The following is a 13,532-nucleotide window of genomic DNA, read 5'->3' as shown; positions in this document are numbered from 1 at the left end:
CATTCAAGGAGTAATGTCAATTTAATAATTTCTTTGTTTACAGTTCAATAGAAGACGTTTCGATAATCTAAATTCATTCATGGAATTTAAAAGTTCCACCATATCAATGTATAGAATAATTGTTCAAAATGAAAATATATGCAAATTTCTAAGAGAAAAGAACAATCAAGGATCCTTCGAAACAAAAATGCTTAATTGTTTCAACCATTGCCTTCCTGTCAATCCACTGATGCAACAAATTAAGCCACGTTAGCATGCTGCCTTGTCGTCTACTTACCCGACCAGAGAAGCTATTGCAGGCAATTCTTTCTCTGCAATGCTAGTTTCAGTTTTATAGAGATCAATCCATGTTCCAGAAAGCGCCATTCCTGACTGTTTTCTTTACCATTCCAACAGCATCAGTTAGGGATGGACAGCCATTTTCACCTTTCTCTGTGTCTACTGTGTGCTGAGCTGATTCACCACTGCAATCTCTTTACAGGTAAGAATTCAAAAATTTGCTCCCTTAGAAGTGACCTAAAACAGGAGAACAATCAATAATTTTGATTGGTGAATTCCGTAGGGAAAAACTAAACAAAGAAAACAAAGTCGACAGTAACAATATGCTAAACAGCATAAAACCACAATCCAAATGAGAAGAAGAAGCACTAACAGTAGCTTACTCTTATTTTTTACAAGATGACAGTAGCATTCGCCTAGTTGACATTTTTAGGTTCCGAACAAATTTCAGAGCAGTTAACTCCTATGATTAGATGAACTGCCAAGTGATACCAGCTCCTACATAAGCACAATCGATTTACAAGTTAAGAAAAAAGGGCTCTGCTTTTATAGATGAAAATTAACAAAGCACAAGCTTCATAATCTAGAAGCAGACAAACAAAGGAAAAAACAGACAGCACCTGTTCAGCCTCAGTTTATAGTTTGTTGGGTAATAACTCTTGCTTCTTACACATCACAATTAACACCAACTTCCAAAGTCTTCAGTTAAAAATGAAGACATTATGGATACTATCTCCTCTTATATATCATCCTCACTAACTGGAGCAAATCGGTCCTCAAAATCCATGCGTAGAGCAGGTTCCTTCCAATCTAATGCATCCCACCAATCCTTCTCACCTTTAATCTCCTTCAGAGTGTGTTTCAACTTGGAATCTAAATTGATCTTCCTCAAATTAGGGCAATTGTATACACTGATATGTTCGCACAAGGGCCAAGCACCTTCCCCAATATTATCTAATGCTGGAAGGTAGTGAAGACTTAATCTTTTGCAATTGGAGTAGGAAATCTGACCCGAATCAGTGGTCTTATCATTGAATATAATTTTCTCAATCGCTGTACAATCATCAACTATCAACTCCTCTAAGTTAGAAATGAATTGGAGCATGGAGCTTTTGAAGACATATTTCAACTTTGGACATGCATGCACATACAGAGATTGTAGCATAGCAAAGCTTCCTTCAGGAACAACACCCTCCCAGATGTATTCCAAATTCCACAAATAGTGGATACTTAAGCGCTCCAGGTATGGAAAAACAACCTCGGTAAATTTGTCACCATCCAGAATAGCTTTAATTGCTGGACATTCACTTACTATACAGTATTTCAATTTATTGATGTTGCCAATCCCAAATTTTGATATGCTACTTATGTCAAGGTGATGATCCAAATAGAAAGCAGAACAACAGGCTAGTACTTTAACAATTGCATCAGGTATCTTCTCACCATTAACAAATCTCAAGCATTGGCTCATTAGACCATAGTCATGCTCCACATAATGTGGGACCCGTGACACAATGCGTTTGATGTCACGGCCAACCACAATTTTATACTCAGTTAAGCATTGGTCAATCCAGGCTATGCTTCTTTGGAGGAACAGTTCAAGAAGCTCTACTTCTGGGAAATAAAATGAGAGAGAAGTTAACTCCATCAATTTACTCACCTCACAAGTGATAGATTTGACACACTTATCCCACCTCTCATCTCCTGGGCACACACTAATGCCCAGTGAGTTTAAAGCATGGAGCCTAGATATTATCCCACCAGAAATCAATCCATGTGGCAATTTAACATACTCACTGCGGTTGACAGATCCATAGAAGCATACATCCAAGTACCTCAAAGAGGCTAGTTCACCAATCTCATCAGGTAATATGCTGATCTCTGTGCCTCTAAGATCAAGTACCTGAAGAAGTTTGAGGGATCCAATATCAGAGGGAAGCGTAACTAGGCGTTCACAATGACAAAGAATGAGAGTTTCAAGGTTTATAAGTTTAGAAATTGTTGTTGGCAGACACTTTATTCTGGTCTTTGATAAGTTTAACACTTTCAAGCAGGGCATGCAGTCAAAGAAGGACATGGGTATAACTCTCAGCCTGAAATTACTTTGAAGAAACAGTGTCAAGAGTCCAGGGCAACTTGGCCTCTCAGGCAAAGTAGACAACTTATTGTCCATCAAAAAGATCATCTTAGATTTTTTCCATTCCTCCACCGAAGGTGGCTTGGTCAGACCTGAACCAGCTCTCAATATGAATTGATGATCATTAGGAATAAACAATCTATTGCTCTGGGGGCTTTCTTGCGGTCCGGGCAATGAATGATTTCCTAATTTTAATGCTTTTGAGTAAGCTCTCAACAGAAACTGACTACCTTCTTCCTGTGACAAGATTGCCAGTGCTAAATCCCTCATCATATCATGCATTTTGATGGAATGATTGCTAGTACTTTCTAGCAAAAAGGCACGTTCAAGAATAGTTACTATATCATGGCCCCTCTTATATGCATCAGCCATACTTCCAGCAATCAAACCTTCTTGGATACAATATTTTACAAATTCAGAAATATTAACCTCTTCATCTTCAGCAAATAATGCGCAATGAAGAAAGCAAGTCTGTATATCATGAAGCTTCAATCGGTCAAAACTGAATTTTAAAAGTTGGATCATGTCATTACAATCTGTCATATCTCTATAAGGCCCTGAAAATTGCTTGAACGCTTGCTCCCATGCAAAGACATCTTCCTCCCCTGACAGAGCTCTTCCAGTGACAATAACCAGCAGAGGCAGACCTCCACACCTCTCAACAATACCTTGAGCAAAGGACTGGATACCTCGTGCATTGACAATGCCACCTACTTGTTCACAAAACAATTCCCAGGCTTCTTCCTTAGAGACAGTTTCCATTTTGATCACATTAATCGGGTGCCTGTCACCACAAACCTCTAATTTTCTGGTTGCCAGTATCAATGCAGAACCATTTCTTGAGCTAGGATTAGGTATGCCAACTGCCTCTAAATCCATCCTCTCCCAGACATCATCCAAAAGAAGCAAAAACTTCTTGTCTTTCAAATATTGGAACAAATATGTGCTAATTTCAGAGACAGACTTTGAAAGGGATGACGATAACTCCCCTAAACCTTCATTCTGTGTTGATAATTGCCTTAAAACCTCATATTGCATCTTTCTTATACTCCAAAATTTTGATACTGTCACCCAAATGATCAAATCAAACATGCCTTTTGTCTTGGGATAATTGATCAAGGCTTTCAGCACGGTAGTCTTGCCAACTCCTCCAATGCCATAAACACCGATTCTTCTGACTGTATAATCATTCAAAAGTTCCAAGATCTTCAACACAGTGCACTCAACAGTTGTCTTGGCAACTACTTCTGGTTCAAAGATCCCCTGAGTGTCTTCAGTTTGACAAGGATCCCTTGTCTCATCAATAGGTAGAATTTCATCTTTTCTTAAAGATGTTCCTCTAACTGGTTCTACTGTGGGTATATGACTTTGGAGAGAGGTGGACACTCCCATTCCAATATTAGGTTCAACTGAAGACCCCTGCCTTGCTTCCTCTGAACCATCCTCTGATTCTGTTTCATAACTGGAAAAAACTACTTCAATTTCATCATGCATGGTCCCCAGAATTTTAGGTGACAAAAGTGGTTTCATTTCTCCTTCAAAAGAAATAAGCTCAATCTCATCTTCATGTGCTGGTAAGATTTCATTTCGTGAAGAAGATGCCATATCATGCTTTGTCATGGGGTCTATACTAGACGAAGTGATCTGATCTGTTGGCAACAAAGACTTTATAACTGCTGCAGATGCTTTTTTGCTAACCACCTCAAAATTACCAGATATGGGAGATCGCATGCCAACTATTGATCCGAATGTTGTAATTGGCTCTACATTTTTTATCTTGAACGACTGAGATTCCACTGATTCAATGAGCTGGCTTTCCTCAGGTTTAAGGGCTGATGATGCCATTAAGGTTTCATTCTCAACATATCTATCAGGCAGCGTCTCTTCCCTCTTTTCAGCATCCTTTCCCATAGCATGAGATGTTCCAGTTTCTAAATATGCCTGACCTTTAAATCCAATTTTCCTCCTCAAGTAATCATTTGCAGTTCTTTCAGCAGGACCAAAACTCTTGCCCCCATTCATTGAACAACTCATTGATTTAGTTGCCCCTTGCAATGGAAAACTCTCCAAAAGATGGGTAATTTCATCAAGAATATTCATCAAATCAGCATGTGGCTGCTTCATGTAAAGCCTCAAAGAGTCTGGAGTCTCCTCATGAAATTTTATTAATTCATTTGCACGAATTTCAAACTCTCTTACCTTGATCAGCCATTCTCGACACTCCTTTGTTCGTGTTGTCCCAACCATTAATTCTTTGATCATTTCTTCCTTCATAGAATCTCTTAAATCAAACAAATATTCAGTCTTTGGTATAAGCGACAGATAAATCCTTTCACAGCGTTTCACATGCATGATTTTCTTACACCAGGAAACCACATGTGAAAGAGGGCTATCCTGCCAAAAATCCATAGCACCTGCACAAAATACTAACAAATTAGAAGCTTATTAAGTCATCAATTCCAGTATCAAACAAAACCTGATATAAATTTATATATCGACTTCAAAGTTGAAACCCTGAATTTTCATTGCAATTAATAATTTTTAAATTACTATTTCTAATTAAATAAAGATTTGTTTTAGTTGAGAGATGAATCATGATGACTGATTTACTAGTTTGATTTCTATTAATATATTCGACACAAGTGAGATTCACAATTCCGTGAACAAAGATGACGTGAGATTATGGTGTTTAAGAATAATCCACAACCACTTCAAAAGGAAATTTTTTGTTTTGTTCATTTGAAGAGTTTAAGAGAGAAGAAGGGATTTGAATCCTAAACCTTCACTCTCTTAGAAAAGGATAACAACTTTTAGGCCAAGTATAAGTTGTTTGAAGAGATCTACATAGTTTAGAGGATAGAGATTGTACATACGTTCAAGTTAAAATTCATCATAATTCTTCACCAACTCTAGTTTTCATAGTTGCTAACAATGATGAAAAAAAACACTTACCTATTAGAAATTAAGACACATATTGAATCAACTATTTGGCAAATATTTAGAGAAAAATTCTCATCGTATCACGGCAATGCACAAAAACTGCTGCTTGTTATTACTCATACAAAGGTTCAGGGTTGAATTATAACACATTTAAAGGTTTAATTTGCATCTACCATTGGAGGACTTGTTTGGTTTTTCTATTACTTTAAATTGTGATCAATGATACAAACTATAAAGTACTAATTTGAAGTTTAAACATAAAAGGTTCATCGTTCAGCAAAACCTCAAACAAAGTTCCATAATTTACAATATTCCATTGATAATTTTTTACCTCCAAGTTATCTTCCTTTAATTACTGCACGAGAAAAGCTTCAAATAAATCTGATTTCCATCGAAGAAAGACTTGACCGAAGAAGAAACCTTCGAAAAACAATCTGAAAATAATAAATCAAAATCACAGTCAAACTAGAAGCAATGAATAAGTAAAAAACAAAATTAATTTAATTTAATTTCACCAATTTAAAAATGAAAAAAAAAAAGGGGAAATTGTAGATCTAAAAAGGATGAACAAACCATAACAAAGCTTCAGCCTCAAGCCCGAAGCACCTAACGCAAATCTGCAAAAGAGTCAACCAGAGCCACCTAACAAGGCTAACTCAAAATTCCAAAGTCGTGGTATTGTTAGTGGGCCTTCACCATCTGTCCGACTTAAATGATTGAATTGAATTGCACTGTTTATTTAATAAAAATCCACGTAAGCATGGCCTTTAATATATAATGATGGTTGACGGTTTCCGCCCTAAAAGAAGAGACTAATTACACCAAATTGAAGTTTAGATACTATGAACGGCAAGTGCAATTTGGTAAACGTACTTTTTCATTTTATTTTCGCCTTATGCCCTGACAGTGTAGAGGTGAAGCCGGGTTGGACTTCAAAATCAAAAAGTCATCTGGATCCAAAAGGTTGCTTCATTGAGGGAATTCGACTCTAAATTTTAGAAGGGTTAATGGCGGATACAATCGCGTCTCCCCTCCTTCAATCGCTTCTTGATAGGTTGGATTCCTTTTGCCTTTCATTTGGCGATGGTGATGAGATGCTGACCAGGTTGCGAAGCGTTGTAGCATCAGTCAAAGAAGTGGCTGCAGTGGCGGAGCAGCGATTCGAGATGGCGGCGGAAACGAAGCGGTGGTTGACTGAAGTCAAACGTTTGGCTTGCGAATTGGATTATCTGCTGGATGACTATGAGCAGCAAGTGCGCAAGGTGAGGAATCAAAAACTAATAAGTAGCTGTTTTTGTTTCCTAACTAGAATTGAGAACCGGCGCCCGATAGAACATGTCCTCCAGAAGTTGACCACACTCGCCAGTCAAGGCGATTGGCCTTTGGAAACTAATTGGCGACCAGACCTTTATTTTCGATTATATTCTGGAACTAGTTTTGTAGGTTCAGAACCTGAAGTTGTGGGCAGGGATCTGGACAGGGACAAGGTAATTAGTTTATTATTTCGCAAGACACAGGCATGTAAGGTGGTTTCTATAGTTGGCGTGGGGGGACTGGGAAAAACAGCACTTGCTCGTCTTATTTACAATGATGAGAAATTGACACGTACTTTTAGGTACAGGTATTGGGTTTCTCTAGGCAATGATCTTAATGTTAACATTGAAAGAATTGGGGTAGCAATTTGCTCACGGAAAATTTTGAGCATGAATGCTTTGGAAGATGGTGTTACACGAGAACTGGTGGGGAAGACATTTTTGGTTGTGCTTGATAATTTGTGCCATGAGGAGATGGATCTAGCAATCACGTTAAGAAGATGGTTCAGTGTTGGTTCTCCTGGATCTGCTGTTATAGTCACTACTCGCTCAACTGCTGCTGCAGATTCTGTAGGTGACATGCCAGTGTATTACTTGCAACCTTTGCGTGATGCAGATTGTTTGGATATGTTTTGGAAGGTGGCATTGTTACCCAGGGAAGAAATGGAGGAAAACCAGAACACTAAATTGTCAGAGATTGGCAAGGCTGTTGTTGCGAACTGTAGAGGATTGCCTCTTGCTGTGAAGATACTTGGTGCTTTATTGCCCTACAATGGAGAAATGGACGATTGGTTATCTGTTGCTTCTCTTGCTTTACTGGAGCTGCAAAAGTATAGTTATACTTCCAATATTTTACCAGTTCTGTGCCTCAGTTATGATCTTTTACCATCCAAACTGAAGCAATGCTTTGCATATTGTTCAATATTCCCTAGAGAATTTTGGATCAGTAAGGAGAACTTGATGCAATTGTGGATTGCTGAGGGCTTTTTGCAAACAAGTGGCTCAAGTGAAAGCCTTGATGACATAGCTGAGGACTGCTTTATGAAACTGTTGCAATGCTCATTTTTTGAAGACATAATAAGAGATGATTCTGGGAACATATTATGCAGAATGCATGATTTGGTGTACGATTTTGCATTGACTGTCAGTTCGACTACATGCTCAGTTATGAGAATTGCAAGTTTCGAACACTTTTCTGCAGAACTTCGACACTGCTCTCTGATATGTGAATCTGAGCCTTCACCAGCTCTAAGATATTTTAGTAAATTAGGAGATTTGCAGACTTTGCTTTTATTATCAGGTAATTTTGACAGTATCTCTGATGCAATTTTCTCTAGATTTAGCCACTTGCGGGTGTTGGACTTTTGCCAAACTGGCATTTGTGAGTTGCCTGTTTCTATTGGTGCTTTAAAACACATGAGGTACCTTGACCTATCTCGCACATATATTAGAAAGATACCAGAATCCATTGGTAATCTGAAGTATTTGCAGATATTGAAACTCACTGATTGTTACAACCTTGAAGAGTTGCCCAAAACTTTACCCCAGTTGACAAATCTCATAAATCTCGGAATTTGGTCATGCTGCTCTTTAACTTATTTTCCATCAGGGATTGGAAAATTGAGGCTTCTTAAGAAGCTGCCAACATTTGTTCTGGGAAAGAGATCTGATTGCGCTAAATTAAATGATTTAAGTGGGCTGGACCTCACAGAGAGACTAGAGATAAAGAATCTTGAGAATGTGACAAAGGAGGCAGATGCACAAGATGCAAAGCTGTATGAGAAAGTAAGCCTTCACTCGTTGGGATTATCATGGGGTGACAATGATTGTATGAACGCTCAAATGTCTGCCAAAATACTAGAAAACCTCAGCCCACCCCAGAACCTAAGAGATTTGTGTTTAAAAGGGTACAGAGGTTCCAGTTTTCCATCATGGATGAACCAGAGTCTTCTGAATCTGCTAAAGATTTCATTAATCAATTGCAGTTGTCAAGAACTTCCACCACTAGGACAGCTGCCTTCCCTTAAGGTTCTCTATTTGAAAGGCATGTCTGAAGTGCGTACAATAGGCCATGAATTTTATGGGAATGGTGCTGTCAGAGGATTCCCATGCCTGGAACAGCTTGAGATCTATGATATGCATAACTTGGAGGGATGGAAGAGCATACAAATGGAGAAAACAGAAATCTTCACTGTGGTTGGAGGATCATCAGGTCCCTTATCACAAGAAGCTTTCCCTTGCCTTGACAAACTCGTGGTCAAAGGATGTCGTAGGTTGACTGCCTTGCCAGTCATTCCAAATCTAAGAAGCTTAGCTCTTTGTGACAGCAATGGAATGCTACTGTGCTCAGTTGTTCATCTACCATCGCTTTCCTCTTTGGTCATTGAAAAATTAAAGGAGCTTGAGTCTTTAACTGATTATTCTAAAAGCTTTTGCTCTATCGAGAAACTGACATTGTATGATTGTGATCATTTGGATTATCTATTTGAGCGCAACCAAGTATTCTCTGCTCTAAAATATTTGAGTATTCTGTACTGTGATGGACTGATGTCATTGCCTTTGGGCCTGAGGTTGCTGACTTCCCTTCAGAGGTTTGATGTTATTGAGTGTGGACATTTGAATGACATTTCAATTTTGCAGACCCTTAGTTCTCTCCAGGAATTAATTATTGAGGGTTGCCCGATGTTGCTTTCATTACCATCTGGCATACATAATCTTACCAATCTCCGAAGGTTGGTAATCAAAGGATGTCCTGCTTTACAAAAAGACACATGGATATGAAGCGGGGCAAGGACTGGTTCAAGGTGGCACATATCCCATATTTAGGGATAGAACAAAGAAAGTTTGTCAGTGAAGAAGATTAGAAACTGAAGAAGCAAGCTATCAACTATAGTTTTTGCAATTCACCTGCAGGTCTGTCAACTTTAACTTAAGCTCTTGTTACACTGGCATACACCTTAACTGAGGTGCATCTTTAGTTGAAGCCTTATTTGCATCCCGAATTTTGTATTTGTGTAGAGGAGAGTAGACGTAAACATTGTTTGGGAAAGTAAGTTTGAGTAAATGGAGTTAAGCATACATTGTTATCAACATATTGCTCACTAAAAGGGCTATTGTATTATATACTGGCGGTAGAGATTAAGAATTTCACTAGTAGGTTTATATACTTGCGACATATCCATTTAACTATAAATAAGCAAAGCAATATTGAATTATTAAGTTAACATAATTATTTTAGTGGAAAAGTGGCAAGCATATATACCTGGAGCTTTTTAGACTTCATCACCAGTGTATTGAATAGTGATGTTTCCTAAAATATATATTAAAGAGGAAAAGAAATATTGCATATTAAATAAGAATACTCTATCTCAACAATCAAAAAGGAAGGAAAAAAAAAAAACCAGGAGAACACTCAATTCTTAAATCCTCCCAATTTGTGGAATTTAGGGTGTGAATTTTGTACCTAAAAAACTACGGCTCCATTTGGCAACTAGAAAGTAACTTTTTGGATGAAGATATTTTTTGTGAAGACATTTTCTTAGAAAACATAATTTTTTTTTGTTTTTCGGCTAATATTATAAAAAAAATTTTATGTTGTTTGGTAGGGAATGGAAATTTTCTGAATTTCACTAGAGATTATAAGTCTATATAATATAAAAATTATCATTATATTTTATATTATTCAAACAACAATAATTGTTTATTATTATCCTTTATTTATAATAGTCTTAAAAATAATACTCCATAATTCATTTATTTATTTAAATATATTATCCTTTATTTATAATTTTTTAAAAATTACAATTGAAATATTCAAAATATTATAATTCAATGCTATCAAACATAATACATAATTATATTTAAATATATATAGTATTGCAAAATATAGGAGATGTAATATAGAATAATAATATATTAGACATTCTACGGTATAGTACAATCGAATATAATGTATATATGTTCTCCAAATAAAAATATAACAGATTGCATGATTCGTCATCTACTTCTTTATAGTCCAGCTTTAAATTCTACAAGCGACTTTCCAATCAAATTAAGGCTATCAATGTTTGCAAATTGATCTCCCAAACAATCAAAATAGCTGTTGTACATCAGTCACTTTTACCCAGAATGATTGACTGAAAGATCTATTGCTTGAATCTCACCCATTTTAGGCAATCAATAATACTTTTCAATCGCGAGCTCGTCATAATCGGAATCAGATGCAGATACTCCGAAGCGTCCATGTCGACCAATGGCTCGCTGCTTTTGGGTGGTGGTACAAGAGATGTTAGCCAAGACGGTGAGTAAGGTATATCAGCTTCAATACACTCCTGTAACAACAATACAAGCTGAAGCCTCTTCAAGACAGCAGACATTCCGGGTCTTTCATTTCCGCGTTCGATGGTGCAGTTATACGCTAAATAAGCGTATGCTTTCAGACACTCCGGTGCAATCTCACCCTTAAGGCGAGGATCAATTATTTGGCCAAGTTTACCATCTTCCACGCCTCGTCTGCCCCATGTAATTAGTTCTATCTCTTCCTCATTTCGATGGACATCGAGAAGTGTTCTCCCGCATAACACCTCAAACAAAACAACTCCAAAACTATAAACATCGGATTTAACCGAGAGATGGCCAGAAAACGCATATTCAGGGTCCAAATACCCCAAAGTGCCCCCAACGGTAGTGCTGACATGACTATCTGATTCTAACAAGCTTGATGGCACCAGTTTCGAGATCTGAAAATTCGAAATATTTGCAACCCAGTTCTGGTCTAGAAGAATGTTCCTGCTTTTGATGTCCCTGTGGATGATTAAGGGGTTACCTGTATGCAGTCTCTCTAGTCCACGAGCAACTCCAATGCAGATTTCAAGCCTTCTTTTCCATGATAATGGGGGTTCGTAATAAATTTTGCCGTGGAGATGATCATGGAGGGTTCCCTGAGCCATATGCTTAAGCACAATTATCCTATCTGATCCATCAAGGCAGTAACCAATCAGAGAGACGATATTTGGGTGATGGAGATTTGATAGCAAGTCCATCTCTGTTAAAAATATCTGGTGATCTAAATGGGGCTTAAACCGTTTGATGCGAACCGGATATTTATAGCTGTCATTAATGTAACCTTCGTATACAGTATCCCAGGAATCTTCGCCAACTTTGAGCGCAGGGTCGAAGTTGTTGGTGGCCTTCAGGAGCTCTTCAAGTTGGAAGCGTGGATAAAGTTTCTTCCATGCTGGTAAATTTTCTTCTGTTTTCCCTCTCCTCCATAGAGAACACAAGTTAGCAAAAGGGGGCTTGCCTGAGGAACGCTGGGGAAGTCTTGATGTGGCCATGTCCTCGAGCAAATAAAATATAGGGGAAAGACCCGGCAAGGAAGAACAATAGCAGCTAGCCTGTGAGGAAAGAGAAGACGCGTGATCAGCGGAAAAACATGGAAACTTGTGTCTGTCTCTCTCTTTTCTGTCTATTAATTTATTTAAAAGGTCCCCAGTCGTTGTTCTTTAAAGCGAACCGGCGCCAGTTCTTATGTGCGTGTAATGCTCCCTGCAGCTCAGCTTTAGGTGATGTTTGGTTGCACGACTGAAATAGCTCACTTAATATCTCTGATTCATTGCATACATGTTTAACGGAATAGTTATTCGCGTCTCATGTTTGGTTGATAGAATATAATACAAATAGTATAGAGAAAAAACGACAATTATTACATAGTTTAATTCGTAAAATTGATAAAGAAGAAATATTATTAAAATATTTGATTGACAAATTTATTTTCAATGAAAAATACTAACAATCGATTTTTACAAATTTAATACATTTTCTTCTAAAAAAGTTATTTATTATACCTAAACTCCAAAACAAACGTTCAAGTCCGACCCAACTTGGACAGAGCCCGTATGCCCGGCCGAGTAGTCTAGCCCTAACATTTGGATGTCCCTAGTCTCTGCATACAAATGATGAATTTATAGAACTTCTTGTAAAATTAAAATCTATATATGTGGATAATTTCCTTAATAAAATTTAGAAAGTGAAAAGAATAAAAAATATGTAAAAAATTATTTACCTTATAAAATTCTTAAAATCAAATTTACAGAACTAAGATCCTTAATTAATGAAATCGACTTAACTATATGTTATAATCTAATTATATCAATTAGTTCTAGAAATTTTCTTGATCTTAATGTAATTGAACACTTGAACCCAATTTTTTTAGTTTCCTTTTTTTCATTTATTATATAAAAAAGTAAAATGTAAATAAATTAAATTACAAAATCCCCACAATATAAGCTTAAAAGTATTAAAATATTGCAACAAATATAAACAAAAGATATATTAAATTGTTACTACAAACTTATTGTGTATATATTGCACTTCAAGATTCGATTCATTTGATTATTTGAATTTTCATTTTTATAATTGAAATTGACAAATTAAATCAAATAAATAACAGTACTTCTAAAACTAATCAAATAATTAAATAAGTCAATAATTAAATTCTTACAATTAATACAATTTTAACAAAATAATACTCACCCTATTTATGTCTCATAAATGAATCCTAATAAAAACTAAGTGAAGTTTTTTATTCTTTTATTTTGAGTTAATTGTACTATAAGTCTTTCAAATTTAAAAAATCTAATAAAATGACAATAAAAAGTAAATAATCGAATACTTAATTTTATCTAATTTTTTTTATAATTAGATGAATGAAAATTTGAACATTACTCTTTAGACAGGAAATCATGTACTAATAAATGAACAAAATATTCAAGTGTTAATTTTATCCAATTTGATTATATAAAATTTAAGTATTTTTGTAAACAAAATTAAGATAAATATAAAAAATAAATTTAATAATCATC

The 13,532-nt window shown here is 36.4% G+C and overlaps 3 protein-coding genes across 3 annotated transcripts; 1 reads left to right on the top strand and 2 right to left on the bottom strand.

Moving 5' to 3' along the window:
- Window positions 58-6,046, bottom strand: LOC18602363 (disease resistance protein At4g27190). The gene is made up of 5 exons (XM_018119751.1): window positions 5,930-6,046; window positions 5,688-5,790; window positions 900-4,830; window positions 663-777; window positions 58-516 (listed from the first exon to the last, which is right to left on the bottom strand). The coding sequence occupies exon 3, from the start codon at window positions 4,823-4,825 to the stop codon at window positions 1,019-1,021; it is 3,807 nt and encodes a 1,268-aa protein (XP_017975240.1). The 5' UTR covers window positions 4,826-4,830; window positions 5,688-5,790; window positions 5,930-6,046; the 3' UTR covers window positions 58-516; window positions 663-777; window positions 900-1,018.
- Window positions 6,277-12,306, top strand: LOC18602361 (putative disease resistance protein RGA1). Its single transcript, XM_007033696.2, has 2 exons — window positions 6,277-9,582; window positions 10,842-12,306. Exon 1 carries the CDS (start codon window positions 6,364-6,366, stop codon window positions 9,448-9,450), a length of 3,087 nt encoding a protein of 1,028 aa, XP_007033758.2. The 5' UTR covers window positions 6,277-6,363; the 3' UTR covers window positions 9,451-9,582; window positions 10,842-12,306.
- On the bottom strand, window positions 10,815-12,005 carry LOC18602362 (receptor-like protein kinase ANXUR2). Its single transcript, XM_007033697.2, has one exon. The coding sequence runs from the start codon at window positions 12,003-12,005 to the stop codon at window positions 10,815-10,817; it is 1,191 nt and encodes a 396-aa protein (XP_007033759.2).

Source organism: Theobroma cacao, chromosome 4 (assembly GCF_000208745.1).
Source record: "Theobroma cacao cultivar B97-61/B2 chromosome 4, Criollo_cocoa_genome_V2, whole genome shotgun sequence".
NCBI classification, from domain to species: Eukaryota; Viridiplantae; Streptophyta; class Magnoliopsida; order Malvales; family Malvaceae; genus Theobroma; species Theobroma cacao.
The sequence above is the reverse complement of the archived record's forward strand: the minus strand, read 5'-3'. Positions and strand labels throughout refer to the sequence as shown.